The following is a 16,919-nucleotide window of genomic DNA, read 5'->3' as shown; positions in this document are numbered from 1 at the left end:
GGAGAAAAACATGAGAAACAGGAGAAATAAGCCATAATCTCGTTTTGGTTTCATACATACCTCATTCTTGTCTACGAGAAATGCATGAGACATTTTTGAGAGCTCTTTGCTAGTTTTATTTTCCTCTGGGAAATTATATTTCTTCATGACAAATTATGTACTAGAAGGTGTAGTAAAGGAATAGAAAACCAACAGTCATGACATGCATGCTGCTGATTCTGTGAAATTGATTCATTAATTGAAAGTGTGTGTTCAAAATAATAGCCGTGTGGAGTTCAATGAGTGAGGTCATTCATTCTGTGAAAAAAACAGGTGTCAAACAGGTGGCCCTTATTAAAGGATGAAGGCAGCACATGTTGTACATGCCGTTTATAGTGTATTTCTCTCTCAGTAAAATGGGTTGTTCCAGACATTGTTTAGAAGAACAGCGTACTTTGATTAACACTAGAAGCGCCAAGCCATATATCCATACTTATACCTCCGTTAGGGGTCAAATTGGCCTGTGAGTCTACAGACAGGGATGTTGTTACTGACACGTTATGGTCGCTAGATGGCGCTTCTTGCACAGATCTAAAGGCAAGGTCGGAAAAAGAACTTGCCTTCTTCAATCTGTCATCCAATTCCGTGTTGTTAGTCGGTGATTATTTCATGGGAACATTTGTTGTCCAGCCCTTCAATCATTCAGCAAAATAAAATTTATTATAAAGGATGTTACACAAGTTGGTCTATAAATGCGTAGCCAGAAATTATCAACATATTGTCGGCTGACAATGATCACTTTGTTGTCTCCAGTCAAAAGTAGTGTAGCGACCCGGCAAAGGGAGTTTTGGTATAACGGGTCAGCCGATCAGTAGCATATAACACACAGGCACATCATAAACATTCAAGGGTCTGATAGATCCAGTTATCCTGGCAAAACAGTTATTGTTCTTTATTTATTGACAGGGCACGGTCTATGTATTGCAAAAATGAGAGAAGTGTATTAGTTGGGAACTTCTAAGCTAGAAGCAACAATCTCTGCTTGCTCTCCTGTTCATCCTGCTCTCAAATGTTTGCTCCCTGAACAATACATTGTACTGTGGCTTGTGTGTTTTCACACAAGTTTCTCGTTTCTAATTAGGCTACTGCTCTTCGCTGGTGGAGCTTATGACTGTCGTGTTCACACTTGTAGTTCTGTTTACTGAACAACTAAATAAAAATAGAGTCAGGTGGCTGAGCGGTGAGGGAGTCGGACTAGTAATCCGAAGGTTGCCAGTTCGATTCCCGGTCATGCCAACTGACGTTGTGTCCTTGGGCAAGGCACTTCACCCTACTTGCCTCGGGGGAATGTCCCTGTACTTACTGTAAGTCGCTCTGGATAAGAGCGTCTGCTAAATGACTAAATGTAAATGTAAACAACTGTCGTGGTTCACTAACAGAGCAATCGCATCAAAGTTTTTTTTTTCTTGTTTTTTTTCTAAAGTAAGTGTGAACAAGGGGTGGGCGGTATACCGATATAAACACGAATACCGGTATGGCGTTGTGCCATTATATGGATTTTGCCATATCATGGATATCACCATATATTAATAAATGTATTAAGTAAAGTGTTTCTGTTTGGTATAAAATATATAAGTCAAGTGATACAGCCTAGTGGATTAGTTCGAATTTGTATCTTTTACAAAAAAAAAACATTTAACATAAGCATGGACGCTGCACGCATTGTGCCAGCCAATTTAAGTCAACAAACAAGCTAGCGCAACTCCAGAGGAAGCAAACATTCATTGGAGTAAACTGCTTTTGTTGGCAAGTGTAAGCAAGCGTTAATGATGTCGGAAAATAACGCCAGTGGGGTTGATTTGCCGGACGATGAAGCCTCTTCTGTCGTTTGGAAATGGTTTGGTTTCAAGTTATCCGACATCGACCAACAAACAGTAACCTACTCTGTAAGTTGTGTCGTCAAATTGTGCTAGCCAAAGGTGGAAACACTAGCAATCTTTTTCACCACCTGAAAGCCATGCATGTGCGCAAATATAAACAATCTACCAGAATGCGTTTAACAAATCCAATGCCAGGTTGGTTAGAATTGTGAAATGTGTATTGTAGGCCAACAGAATTGAGTATTCAGCCATGTAATAATTGTTTTTATACCATGGTCTGGGTGAATACTCGATTCTGATTGGCTGCAGGGGTGTCCAGTATCGGGTGATAACGGACACCTACTACGTAATTGCAGCAAAACTGTCTTTTCACCGTTCTAAATTATTCCGCTGGCTACATAGTATATGAGCCTGTACAAAGTGTCTGAAATAAGTAACCATAACAACCGGGACGGAGTCAAAGCCTCCACTTACAATTTTGAAAGACTTTAACAAGCTAACTTGTATTTACAACAATGAGTGACTTCAATATTTATTTTAACCTATTTGAAAAAATTTACTTTTCTGAATGTAGTGTGTCAGTGTCACGTAACCGCTCATCTCACATCCCATTCGCTATTTACCTCGCTAGTCAATCTATTGCAGACAGGCTGCGGCCAACACGACAGTAGCAGCAACTCTACACATGGCCGATTATTTTCTTCTTAAAAATCTTGATTTTATTTGGGGACAATGACATGGCTCGATAGCTGGCTAGTCATGTTGTTAAACATACTGTCAAATTATAATTACTGTTTGGAGAAAATGTCAACTTTGATGCGGTCATCTCACATCCATTTGCTATTCAACTCGCTCCACAGGCTGCGGCCGTACTGTAGCCTATACGGCCGATACTTTGTTCTTGAAAATCTTGATATTGATTTTGGGACAGTGACATGGCTGTTTAGCTAGCAAATCTTATTGTCAAACATACTGTAAAATTATATTTACTGTTTGTCAACCGTACATAATGTTACTGCCTCTGAATCTTGCTAGCATAACTGAGTATTCAGCCATGTAATAATTGTTTATAGCTAACTCAATACAAATATTTAAGTTTTCTTGCGATCCCATAAACGAAGGCTACTGTTGAACACTAAAGTCGGCTCTTCCGTGGCAAAGCACTGCAAAAGTTGGAAAATTCTACTCATACACACACCGGAGTTACCCAACCCAAATCCGTCCGAGTGCAGTAGATTAGCCGCTGCGGTGCGGATTGCATTGTCATGTGATTTTAAGAATAACGAATATATCGTGATATATACCATTACCATCAGTGCTTACAAATTATACCTTAATAAACATGTTAGGCCATACCGCCCAGCCCTAGTGTGAACACACCTCTGTTTTACTATTTCACTATTTTATTTACCACTGGAATTTACAACCGTCTGTGAGGCTACATTTTCCCCAGTGCAAACGCTAAGGAGGCACTCTGTGAATAGGGCCATCAGCGAACTGCTCAATCCGCCCCCACCTCGGCTCCCTAAACCACATCTTTGTTATGCTGTACCCTGCATACTCGTTAGATGCTCCAAACCGGTTTTGAAGCAAGTGGCTTGTCACTAGAATTGTGTAGGCTACTGGTCGGCACGTGCACTGTGTCTTGTCCAGTCTATATTGTCCTGTTGCTCACGTTTGCATGTGCACGGTAAAAATGTGTAGGTCTTATTTAGTTCTATGTAGTCTCATGTATTTCTGTGTTGTTTCATGCAGCTTCTGGAGGAACGCTGTTTCGTTTGAAACATTCATGTAATTGATTACATGAATCGATTTGCTATGCAGTCTTTGGGACGGGGGATGGGATACCCCACTGACCAGACACAGCCAGAAATGTTAACCGAACACACTAAAGATGTGCTCTGAAACCTCTTGAAGGGAACTTTACTTGAGGGTTCGATGACAACTAACTTTGATGCGATTGCTCTGTTAGTGAACCAGGACTAAATATAGGCTATCATTTTATTTGTTGGTCTGGACCAAGAGATCCAAGAGAACTGAACTACAAGTGTGAACACGACAGTCATAAGCTCCACCAGCGATGAGCAGTAGCTTAATTAGAAACTAGCATAGACTCTTTGCACCATTTCGTGTTGACGTAAACACACAAGCTACAGTCCAATTTATTGTTCAGGGAGCACACATTTGAGAGCAGGATAAACGAGAGAGCAAGCACAGATCGTAGCTTCTAGCTTAGAAGTTCCAAACTAATACACTTCTTTCATTTTTGCAATGTGCAAATTTTTTGCGACGTGGACCGTGTACTGTCAATAAATAAAGAACAATAACTGTTTTGCCAGGATAACTGAATCTATCAGACCCTTGAATGTTTGAGACCATTTCAATAGCTCCTTCAATAGACCTACTGATCGCAAACTATAGTTTGAGTATCCACTAATTCGCCTTAGACAGATTGTCATTTTTCATTGGTGATTTTATCGGCTAATGATTCGTTTAAATACATGCAAAAATGCATTTATTAGTTACGTTTATCTGCTTTACAAAACAAGCTTATTTGCAATCTACCATTGTAAATTATTGTTGTCGTTCTAAAATACTGGGACATGAGAATTGCACTCATACCATTGTCTACACACATGTAATATAATTACATTATTCTTATAATGTGGCACATTATATATGTATATATGTAATTTATACATATTAGGTATATTTATACATTAACTTTGTCTGAATAACAGAAGACTCGTATATGGGAGCCCTTGCAACATCTGATGATAGAAAAGAGAATCGCAGCCTTGGAATGCAGGAAAACGAAATGGCCAAACACACCGGGCAGCAATGTAACAGTAATCAGGAGTGAAATAGCCTTAAATTAGCTTTTCCTGGTGTGATTTAAAAAATGATAAAATACTGGGTGATAAAACATATCTATGAAAAGTCAAGAAAGCAGGGTCCTGGAATTTGGTCGAGTGCGACGATACAAATTGTTTTTTTTCACTGGGCCAAAATGACTCCTCGGCGCTTCTAGTGTTAAGTTGATTGGAGAGGGGAAAACATATAAAGTGCAGAAAATAATAGGCTGCTCAGCTAAAATGATCACAAATGCTTTCAAGTGGCAACCTTAACCAGAAAGACGTGGAAGAAAACGGAAAACTAACATTCAAATGGATTGAAGAATAGTCAAAATGGCAAAGACTGAGTGATCAGCCCATGATCAGCTCCAGGGAGATCAAAGAAGGTCTAAAGTTACCTGTGAGTACTATAACAATTAGAAGACACCTATGTGAAGCCAAGCTATCAGCAAGAAGCCCCCGCAAAGTCCCATTGTTACAAAAACGACATGCAGGGCTTAAGGTATTCCGGCACCGTTCAGATGCCGGAATACTTGTGCGGCCATGAGAAGAAGAAAAAATTGGGAACTTGCATGCGGTTTAATATTTTCGAGTTGCTTGAGGAAGCTACTATATGCCAGCAGCGGTAAGAAAGTGCTTGCTCGTCATGAGTTAGACCCCGGTCATAGAGCCGCTGCCCGTGCACTTGAACTTATCACAACGTTGCCGGGAGCAACTGTTACAGCTGACACACCATTGTCTATGACTAGAAATACGTTTGTGCACATTTATTGCGGAACATGACTTGTCATTCACAATCTCTTAACCACTGGTCACCCTGTGTAGAAAACTAGCAGAAGACAAAAAAAAGCGTTTCTTTCCACCCCCCCACCCTTCCTGACATGTGCTGAAGAGTCCAATCGTCCTGGGCTGGAATATCTGTTCACAGGTTCCAGAAGTTGGTTGACTCCATGCAACACAGATGTGAATCAGTTCTCAGAAACAGTGGTTATTCAACTAAATATTAGTTCAGTGATTCACAGGACACCTAAATCTTCAAGCATTTCTCAGTTTATACAGTAAATGCTTGAGTTTGTAAAGATAAATGCAGACACTTATTTTTTTTGAACAGCCTAATATAAACATTTCTCAATATTTAAACTGAGCATTCTGAAAGAGAGGAGAGTGTGGTCAGCCACTAAATTATTTGTGACATTAGACTAGCTGCGTTCGCCAACAACAAAACAAAGTTGAGTGAATACTCAAGTTTAAATAAACAAATAGATTTCAAACCATTAGATTCAATCTCTGAAATAATTCCACATTTTGTTCCAACTGCACAAACCGTGACATAACCCACCACACAACAACGTATAGTGCCGTGTCATGTCACTGCAATGTTATTCTCAAATAAAATGAAGAACATCTGTACAGTGTTGGTATATTCTTGTTAATGTTTAACCTACCCTCACATATGCCTCACACTCTACACCTCCAGCTAGAGATGAAGGCCACCCCCAGGACCCTGACGAAGCCCTGATTGATGAATGCTGCTTGCTACCCAGCCAGCTCCTGGTGCCCAGTATGGACTGGCTGCCTGTCAATGACGGGGTAATTTGCAAGCTGCAGGGGAAGCAGCCACTGCGACTACAGTTCAGCAAGCCCTATAGCCTTCCACTTAATTCCAATTCGCAGGTGGAAATTTTCTCTAGGTGAGGATGAGAGAGGCCTCTCATTGGCTGTTCACTAAAACACATACAAGATGCCTTTTGAAATGCTTTAAAATGCTGTATAATAGTGAGCTTTATAAGTTGGAACAGTTGGTTGAGCAAATCAGTTAAAATCAGCACAGGCTTCTAGTCCTTAAATGCTGAAGTGAAGGTTTTCTTTCACAATTCAATTTAGGAAAGAAATGTATGGGTTATTGTACATGATTTATTTAAAATGTTACAACCTTTTACAAGCCAGCTTTTTGCTTTGTTGCATATTGATTGATTGAGAATTGTATTACATTTCATGATTTAGGCACAATAAAACTCATGCTTGGCAGACCATTCTGTTATTTTAGAATTTGTGTTAAAAGGCTAATCATTATTTTGGAATTGTTTGATCAGCCAAAAGTGAATGCAATCTAATTTTACAACCAAAAATGCTTTTGATCCAGTTTTACTTCCCTTTGAGGCTAAGATGTGAAGATGCACCAGTGCACCAGCCAAAACAGCATGTAATGCTATGTACGGTACATAGCGTTAAGTTGCGTTTTGGTTAATGGGCGGCGGATTGAGAGAAACATCTGTAGTTAACTAAATCAAGTTCATTTAGTCAGATCTGAGTTTATTTTTCATGCATTACATTGATTTGTGTTATATGTGTAGTGTTTATAGTTGATGCATTTGAAACCTAATTGTGGAAAGACTACACGTGTATTTCTAAATGTGGTTGTTTATCTGGGCTGTCTCACTTGGGTGAAACCAGTAGGTTTCATACAATGCTTCTGTGAGGGTCACATTATAGAATTGTGTAGGCTATCACTTAAGAAACCGTAGCATTATTTAATTGATACATTGTGTTTTGCAAAAGTATAACCCTAACCTTAACTGATAAGCTCCTTCTATTTGACATTTTAAATTAAAACAAACTCTACATCAATTATTGTAAGCTGACATTGGTTTTATGTTGGGAAAGATCTTTAAGAACTTAAATATCCTGCTTGCATACTGTACATAGTCCAACCCCACATGTTGCTATTTTATGGAGCCTTTTGCACTGCAAGTCTTTTGGGGTATGTACCAGCCTGGTAGTGTCCTTTTTGGCAGATTTGATGCAGGTTGTACTAAATGGTTGGACAATGCTTTTGGACCAACATTTTCGAATAGCGACACACATTTTCAAGTCCATTCTAAAGGAGGTTGAGATAAAGTAATGCAAATGCATATATTAGGGAATAGGTACAAAATGATATCCAAGAGTTTGGACCATAATTGTTCTATTAAGGTAAATTTGTCATCTATATTAAATCAGTGTTCCTGAATAAGGTATTAATATGCCTGTTCAAAGGTTAAATAAATGTATTTAAAAAGGGGACTGAAGGAGTTCATGTACAAAGAAAAAAGTGTTTAAATTGGCAGTTTTTGAAAGAGAATGCAGTTATACAGTCCATGCATACAATTTCATTGATCTGTTCTCCATAAGACAATAAAGGGTAATTGAATTATAACTAGGAGGAGATTAAGGCAATGTTATAACATTGTTGTGTAAGTGAAGAGAGAAATATTCGGCTAAAAGTCCTGCAGATGTAACAGTTGAACAGGTTTTTTGGACATTGCCCAATGCTCTCATGGGATGTACAGGGCAAATTAATTGTTTGGTTTTGGTTTGACCCTTTATGGAGTGGCGTGAGCTACCACTGTATTTAATCAATTAACTGTATGCATATTTGTGTATGTGTTTAGGATTGCAGGTGCCCAGAGGATGGATAACCTACGATGTCTCCACATGGGTGTCTCCCCCACAGAGGAGAGCAAAGCCTGCACCAGGTCTGTCAATTTATTGTTTGTTTCTAAGTCGCTGAGACTTACAGTTAGGTCCATAAGTATTTGGACATTGACACAATTTTCATCATTGTGGCTCTGTATAGCACCACAATGGATTTGAAATGAAACAATCAAGATGTGCTTTAAGTGCAGACTTTCAGCTTTAAATTCAGGGTATGTACATCCAAATCAGGTGAACGGTGTAGGAATTACAATAGATTTTATATGTGGCCCCCCCCCTTTTTAAGGGACCAAAAGTAATTGGACAATTGGCTGCTCAGCTGTTCCATGGCCAGGTGTATGTTATTCCCTCATAAAGGGAGTTCGTTATTTCATTGACAAGGAGCAGATAAAAGGTCTAGAGTTCATTTCAAGTATCGTATTTGTGTTTGGAATCTGTTGCTGTCAACTCTCAATATGAAGTCCAAAGAGCTGTCACCATCAGTGAAGCAAGCCATCGTTAGGCTGAAAAATCAAAACAAACCTATCAGAGAGAACATTAGGTGTGGCCAAATCAACTGTTTGGTACATTCTTAAAAAGAAAGAACGCACTGGTGAGCTCAGCAACACCAAAAGACCCGGAAGACCACGGAAAACAACTGTGGTGGATGACAGAAGAATTCTTTCCCTGGTGAAGAAAAACCCCTTCACAACAGTTGGCCAAATCAAGAACACTCTCCAGGAGGTAGGCGTATCTGTGTCAAAGTCAACAATTAAGAGAAGACTTCACCAGAGTAAATACAGAGGGTTCACCACAAGATGTAAACCATTGGTGAGTCTCAAAAACAGGAATACCAGATTAGAGTTAGCCAAAAAACATCTAAAAGAGCCTGTACAGTTCTGGAACAACATCCTATGGACAGATGAGACCAAGATCAACTTGTACCAGAATGATGGGAAGAGAAGAGTATGGAGAAGGGAAGGAACTGCTCATGATCCAAAGCATACCACCTCATCAGTGAAGCATGGTGGAGGTAGTGTTATGGCGTGGGCATGTATGGCTGCCAATGGAACTGGTTCCCTTGTATTTATCGATGATGTGACTGCTGACAAAAGCAGTAGGTTGAATTCTGAAGTGTTTCGGGCAATATTATCTGCTCAGATTCAGCCAAATGCTTCAGAACTCATAGGACGGCGCTTCACAGTGCAGATGGACAATGACCCGAAGCATACTGCGAAAGCAACCAAAGAGTTTTTTAAGGCAAAGAAGTGGAATGTTCTGCAATGGCCAAGTCAATCACCTGACCTAAATCCAATTGAGCATGCATTTCACTTGCTAAAGACAAAACTGAAGGGAAAATGCACCAAGAACAAGCAGGAACTGAAGACAGTTGCAGTAGAGGCCTGGCAGAGCATCACCAGGGACGAAACCCAGCGTCTGGTGATGTCTATGGGTTCCAGACTTCAGGCTGTCATTGACTGCAAAGGATTTGCAACCAAGTATTAAAAGTGACAATTAGATTTATGATTATGTTAGTTTGTCCAATTATTTTTGGTCCCTTGAAAAGGGGGGGGGGGGCACATATAAAATGTGTTATAATTCCTACACCGTTCACCTGATTTGGATGTAAATACCCTGAAATTAAAGCTGAAAGTCGGCACTTAAAGCACATATTGATTGTTTCATTTCAAATCCATTGTGGTGGTATACAGAGCCAAAATGATGAAAATTGTGTCAATGTCCAAATACTTAAGGACCTAACTGTAAGTCATTTGTACCTGTATGCCTTATTTTCACTAAAGTTACAGGAGATTGACGGATCCGTCAATCCAAAATTCATGAGAGATTTTGTCTGTACAGACACTGTTAATAAAATATTCAGTTACCAATAAGTTACTGAGAGTCATTTATACCCTTATATCTAATTTCCTATTGTCCAGTCACAATCTCACAGATGTGAGCATCTTGTTGTTATTTGGGGCTAATTGGGCTTTGGGCGTAAAATTAGTTGTCCAGTTTAAGATATTTTCAAAATGCGTAATGTCAAAGGTGTTTATTTTTCATTTACATCCAGTTCTAGTATCTACTTCAGATAACAAATGGGGAAACCCCTAATTAAAAGTGCAGTTTACAAGCAGGTTGGTCTATCTTATCACTATAGTGTCTTACTTTTTTTTTTTTTTTGTCAGGTGTGGGTGTGTGACCATGCTCCGCTCACCTAACAAGACAAATGCTATGAAGCAGTGGGAGCAACGTTGGATCAAGAACTGCCTCTGTGGTGGACTCTGGAGGAGAATCCCCCACACACAGTCCTGAGCTCAGCCAAGCAAGATTAGCACAAGCTCACCTTGAACGCAATACTAACCCACAAATCCCCCCAAAACCTAATGTCAATGCACTTGTGTGTGTATTGACATTTAATGTACATTGAGAGATTTTCATTAATGAGAATATCCACCATATTGCTTGATTTTTGCTGTCAACTTTCATTTCAATTATTGTCTTCTTGGTCCTGTAGTCTATGATAATATTTTGATGTTGATTTATTTCAAATTATTATAGAAAAATGCAAACATGGCACAGTACAAAGAAAGTGGTATTTAATTTTTGTTAAGTTTCTTTTTCTTCTTGTTTAAACATTAAGCATTTTTGTGAGAATCTGGGGCATAATAACAGCCTCAATACAATTCTAAAATGTAAATATAGCTGCAAGTACCAATGGCAAATTTCTCCCCAAATTTGCAGACAATTTGAATTCATGGGCCATCCATTTACAAGTGGGAAAAGTGGGATGTGGCCTGTAGCGCCAGCAAGGGGCAAATTTTGCCCAGTCTTTAGAAAGTTTATACTGTACATGATCTGTCGTTTCAGTGTGCCAAATTATAGAAAACGTTATCAAGGGGTTTGGGAGCTGTTGAGTTGTTTTGGAGGAAAAGAATAATAGGAATAAGAACAAAAACAAGAGTTCCTCTTGACGGAGAAATCCTAATTACACAGTTCTCCATACTCGTTACGGTACACACAGCAACAACAAAAAAGGTATGATAAATGAACACTTATAGTAACATGTTACTGTACTTGAAGTGGGTCTTCATAAGCATTAATTACACCTTTTGTGTGTGTAAGTATAATTTGTACTTTTCTCCTCTCAATACAAACACACAAACACAATCTGTAAAACACAAAGCTAGCTGTGGGGTGGCAGAGAATCAAACATGCCATAGTTCCATTTAGCAGTGTGGTACAGTACGTGATTTTTGGACTTTTTCCTTGGGTCTTACTGTAAACTGTAATGTACCAATTATTTACGTACCCAAATTGGATTTTTGTACTTACATAATAAATATAAATGTTGCTTAATTAAAGTAACATTTCTAAATGTTTCATGAAGGTTGTTTTGAATAATTTCATAATAGGGCTCATGAAGAAGTGTTTAAAGAAAATTCCATGAATAAATGTATTTCTGTATGTATTTTTCATCAAATTCTTATGCTTGTTGGAAATAATTGAATAGAAATTACCTGATTTAAATGCATATTCTTCAAGTAATAATAAGTTTATGACCAGAGCCATGTAGAACTTTGTGTGAACGGAAGTAAAAATGATCATATGATGATGATTGTAGGAGCCAAATTGTGTTGTTGGGCCTTTGGGTTGTTTCATGTTACTTTCTGTGAATAGTAGTTTGTGTGGATGAGTGAGTACGTACAGGTCTGTCTACGCCCACCTAAAGGACGGTTGGGAGGCTGAAGGCGGATCTCAAGGGGAAAGGCAGAGCCTGTTTAAGGCATAGAGTTAATATTACTAGAGGAAGCAACTTTTGTCTTCCAAGATGGCGTCCCCATTCATTTCTATGAAAAGTGCTCAGTGGCGCAGTGAGGCAAGCGAGAGCGCGAAATGGACCGCGCCATCTTTCCACTTCCAACTCTTCCGGTCTAGCTTTAAACAGTGGCTCTTTTTTTTCCCTAGCTCCGAGACCTCGTGCATGCTTGCAATTAGCTGTACACGTCATACTTTGCGACAACCAGTTGCGAGCATAGATTTATATGGTTGCGAGCGTGTGAGCTAAGGCATTGCAGTGGCAGAATGGAGTACAAATCCAATAAGAATCAGAGACATGATGCAAACTTTATGGAAATGTATGCTGTCACTGTATAGTATTCCTTTCACTTGGTTTTTAGAAATAGGCTATAGGGCTAAATATAGGGCTATTCTAGATGGAACTCATCACATATGTTGCTTTTTTTCTTGTGATTTGAGTATGATTTCCAACGCATTGTATCGGATTAAATAAACTGTTAACATGAACACCTAGCTCCGTCGTTGTTCTCGCCAGGCAAAGAAAGCTTAATAGTTATTTTGGTAACAGAAATCTTCCATAATGCAGACTTACCATAGCTTACTGTCAACTTTATATTCAAACGAAATGCCACGAAATTCACACTGCCTTCAATTTACATATCAGTGTAGAAATGTGGCCTGTGTTTTATATGTTCAACCTACAAAACCAAACGCCTATTAATGGATATAACGTGATCTAATAAGACTTGGAAATAATGTAATAAATAAAAGCTTGAGAAGTGTGTCTAAAATATACTTTATCTAACATTTGCCTTTGAAAGGGGCATAGTAACAGAACTAGGCCTATATACAAGACGTTTCCATCAGATATAAGTGGGGGTGAAACATAGTCACTGAGGACCTTCATTGTCCCACAAAAGCAGTCTGGCTTGATGACACGATAAAAAAAAAAAGAATAATGTGTGTGTTTAACAAACGCTTCTGAAGGCAAGACTAATCATATTTATATAATTTCTTATTGTGGTTATCAGTTAAAGTATTAATCTTCGCCTTTGCTCCAGATAGACATGTCAACAATCTATGCTCACGCTTAACATAATATAATATTTGCCATCATGTCATGAACGTAAAAACGTTCTTGACAGAAAAAAATCAAATCTGTTTTAAAATAACGGGAATAAACTATATTAACAACATTTCATGTATGTGTGACAAGCATTTGCTAAACTTGCTACAACAGGGCAGGCAACTCAAGCCATTTCTCCCTGTGCTCATTCAATATGGCTCATTCAGCTCCAGGTAAATCGGCTATCGGACAATGTGAACTTTTGTGCTCGTGCCCTGTTAGTATCCGCGAGCACATTTGCAGGCAACTTTTATTGACGTAAGCAAATAAATGGGGTGCTAGTTTACCCATTTCGGATTGGTTTCAAACTTAGCAAAAATCAGGAAAAATTATTCTATGAAAAAGCTATGAGCCAGGTTCTAGAATCAAACAAAAAATATTGGGGGAGATAGTTTTGTAAATGTTGACTGGAGTTAATAGAATAAAAACGACCGGAAGAGCCGGAAGTCTAACAAGAAATGCAATACCACCTACATCCACCGGGGCCGTTGCTTCAAGCCGAGGGGAGAGGGGTGGGGGCTTGGTTTAACCCTTGTGTTATCTTCGGGTCAGTCTGACCCATCAGTCATTGTGACCCACCGTCGTATTGCGACAACTTTACCGCATACAAAAACAAAGTTAAGCATTTTCTTTTAACCGTTGGGCTGTCTCAGACCCCCCACATTGTGAATGTTAAAAGAAAATTATTTTTATTTGTTTTTGTATTGGGTAAAATTGGGTAAACACAACGATGGTTCGTTATGAACCTTTGGGTCATGTGACCCGAAAGCAGCACGAGGGTTAAGGATATTAGACATTCTCTGGGAAAGGCTTTTAAAGGTGACATGACATGAAAACTTCACTTTAGGAGGTTATTTAACATTAATATGAGTTCCCCTAGCCTGCCTTTGGTCCCCCAGTGGCTAGAATTTTCGCTAGGTGTAAACCAAGCCCTGGGTGTTCTTCTCCGCCTTTGAGAAAATGAAGGCTCAATTGCTCAGTTTGAAAGTCTCCTCCTTGTGACGTCACAAGGAGGAAGGTTACCTCCCCTCTCTCTGCTTTGCCCGCCCAGAGAATCTGGCCCGCCCATAAGAAACTGAGCTACGACTGTGCAAGTGTTTTTATCCTCGAGAGACATCATGGCTTGCAAACGAACGAAGCATTACATTTGCTCAGTTTGGATGTACAAAGGAAAACAAAAATCTTTTTACAGTTCCTTCATCCGAGCCTCTGAAGACCCAGTGTCTTAATTTTATTTTCTCTGGAAACTTCTGTTGTAGGCGCATTTGTTTTGTATGTTTGCGCCAAACACTTCAGCCACGACTGTTTCCTCAACTTGAGCTAATACAAAACTGGCCTTGCTGAAATTAAATTCTGGATCAGTACTAACTATCCTTCGTCCAGCTACTAACCTCGGGCAAGTAAGTTAACTAACGCTATATCATTTTGTAGCTTTACTCTAGGTTACATTTACATTTACATTTAGTCATTTAGCAGACGCTCTTATCCAGAGCGACTTACAGTAAGTACAGGGACATTCCCCCGAGGCAAGTAGGGTGAAGTGCCTTGCCCAAGGACACAACGTCAGTTTGCATGACCGGGAATCGAACTGGCAACCTTCGGATTACTAGTCCGACTCCCTCACCGCTCAGCCACCTGACAGCCACCTAACCATATAACTCAGGTTATATGGTTACCTAGCTTGCTACCCTTAGAATGTGGCTGTAACATTAGCTCTGCAGCTAACGGCTGAGTTACTGTCGCTAATGGAAAGGTAAATGGCATCAAGTATGTGTGTGAATACACATGCTGTAATGTGAGTGTTGTACACTTCTTTGTTATTTGTATAACTGTTCTGCTGTTGGTGTTATGACGCGCGATATCCGCCTTTCCCCTCATTGAAATGACTGAGTGTGTACCTCTGCAAACCAGGGTTATCAGATGAGAATGGGCAAATTCGAGGCATCTTACAGCAACGGGGCTACAGCCATTGCGATACATCCATTGTAAACATTAGCGCATGGTGCCGCCCCTCCGCTCCTAATTAGCATTTAAAGCTACAGACACCAAATGTAAATGTACTACAGTGCGCCCAAAAATATGTGTGCAAGCGCGGTAAAATATTTGGGCGCACAGGTGCGAGCAAGTTTTAACCATAGACATAACGTCTGGTTTTAACGTATTGTAGCTGTCAGTTACGTGAAAAGAGGTGGTGGAACACGAAAATACTCAATTATTTGCAATGGGAAATGTTTATTCCTTTCAACTAGCAATAAACCTCATAGGCTGCATCCTGCGATAGCCTACTGCATCTGCCCTGCGCTATAACAGCCTTGCTAGCGATCTAGCTAGCTAACCTTCACCCTCAGTGTGAACAATCGAACTAAGAAAACTAACATCCAACACGTCACATATCAAAATAAACACATAAAGAGTTCAACAATAGAAATTTATAGTAACAATGCTTCCGTGAACAAAATGAACCCCCCAACTAAGTCCCCTTCTGTCTGCCGCAGGCCAGGGCATGCTGAAAACCAAGAGCGCCGACAGTTGCAAATACAACATAAAAAACACATTTTCCATTAATGACTAGTTTGAACCATTGACTGTAAAAAAAAAAAGTTTTAACCCATCCACCCCCGATGACCTCATTCAGATCAGTACAGAGGGGCCCTCCCTGGAAATGTTTTATGGCTCTAAATGTGCTGATCAAGACACCCACTGATGTATGTTGTATGTCCGTTGACCTCACAAGATGGCGCCCAAACAACACCATTTTGCCATTTACCCAGAATTTAACGCGGCGTGACGTGAACTTCGCATTCGCTATTGACAAGCGTTAACTTCCTTGAAGGCGGGTACTCTGTTGAAGTTTAAAACTGTTGGATCTGCCCAGAGCCACTCTGGGTCTGCCATAACCATTCGCTAGCATTCGCCTTAGCCAACTCCTTCACGACTAACGGAGCGAGCTGAAAAATCAAACGAACCCCGTGGTGATCAAAGATTGTTCTTGCTCCGGCTCTAACTTCTGGATATTCGGCAGCGTTGCCACAAAGGACCGAATGGCTTCGCTCGCATCTTTCTCCGCCACCATTACGGAACTACAACACAAACTAGCACACAACATCATCGTCATCGTTCTCAGCCACTCCCTCTGTTCGCTGATTGGACAGGTAGAAAATTAACCGGAGACATCTGACTTACGTACCTCATGCCCAGACCTACAGAAGCTAAATCAAAATTGAGCGGAAGTACGTAGGAGGGCAGAGCCAGGCTACATTCAAACAGTACCACCTGCTAACTGAAAATATTCCCCCAAACACGTAAATAAGCTTGATATTTATTTAGGGGAAAATGGCTAATTCAAAAGAAGTTTGCTGGAAGCGATCATTGTCAGTAACAAAGCCAAAAGCGACCATTTGGTCTCAGTCTAGAGCCCTGCGTGGAGAAGCTGAATTGTGCTACGAGCAAGCTAGCCTAGCTGCTGTTGCTAGCCAAACTTCACTGAGGGGATTGTTTGAATGCGCTGGAAATGAAAAACGTTTCTTTTGACATAAAGTTTAGGCTGTGGCATTGAAGACAGCGAGCGACGCACCACACAAGCTTGAGTTTAAATACATTATTTAATGTGACATTACTTACTGTAGTGTACATGCAAGTCTTGAATTGCTTAAATGTATAATGCTGCTAGTACACCACGGCACGATTCGATACTTGCTGTGCAACAGTCTTACTAGCACAGCTATGCACGTCTATGCATCGATACACACCGGCTATATAATATAACCATTGATGAACTATACCATCGGCCTATCGTCCAACCCTAGGGGATGAGGTGTGCCTTCC

At 40.0% G+C, this 16,919-nt stretch overlaps 1 protein-coding gene across 3 annotated transcripts in view; it reads left to right on the top strand.

Moving 5' to 3' along the window:
* Positions 1-12,498, top strand: part of med16 (mediator complex subunit 16) — a 94,739-nt gene extending 82,241 nt beyond the window's left edge. For all 3 annotated transcript variants that reach the window (XM_067230670.1, XM_067230673.1, XM_067230671.1), the window contains 3 exons: positions 6,192-6,405; positions 8,146-8,229; positions 10,357-12,498. In XM_067230670.1, the coding sequence (XP_067086771.1) occupies positions 6,192-6,405; positions 8,146-8,229; positions 10,357-10,483 (425 nt within the window). In that variant the 3' untranslated portion in view covers positions 10,484-12,498. The remainder of the gene's footprint in view (positions 1-6,191; positions 6,406-8,145; positions 8,230-10,356) is intronic.
* The last annotated feature ends 4,421 nt before the right edge of the window (positions 12,499-16,919 follow it).

Source organism: Osmerus mordax, chromosome 27 (assembly GCF_038355195.1).
Source record: "Osmerus mordax isolate fOsmMor3 chromosome 27, fOsmMor3.pri, whole genome shotgun sequence".
Taxonomy (NCBI): Eukaryota; Metazoa; Chordata; class Actinopteri; order Osmeriformes; family Osmeridae; genus Osmerus; species Osmerus mordax.
The sequence above is the reverse complement of the archived record's forward strand: the minus strand, read 5'-3'. Positions and strand labels throughout refer to the sequence as shown.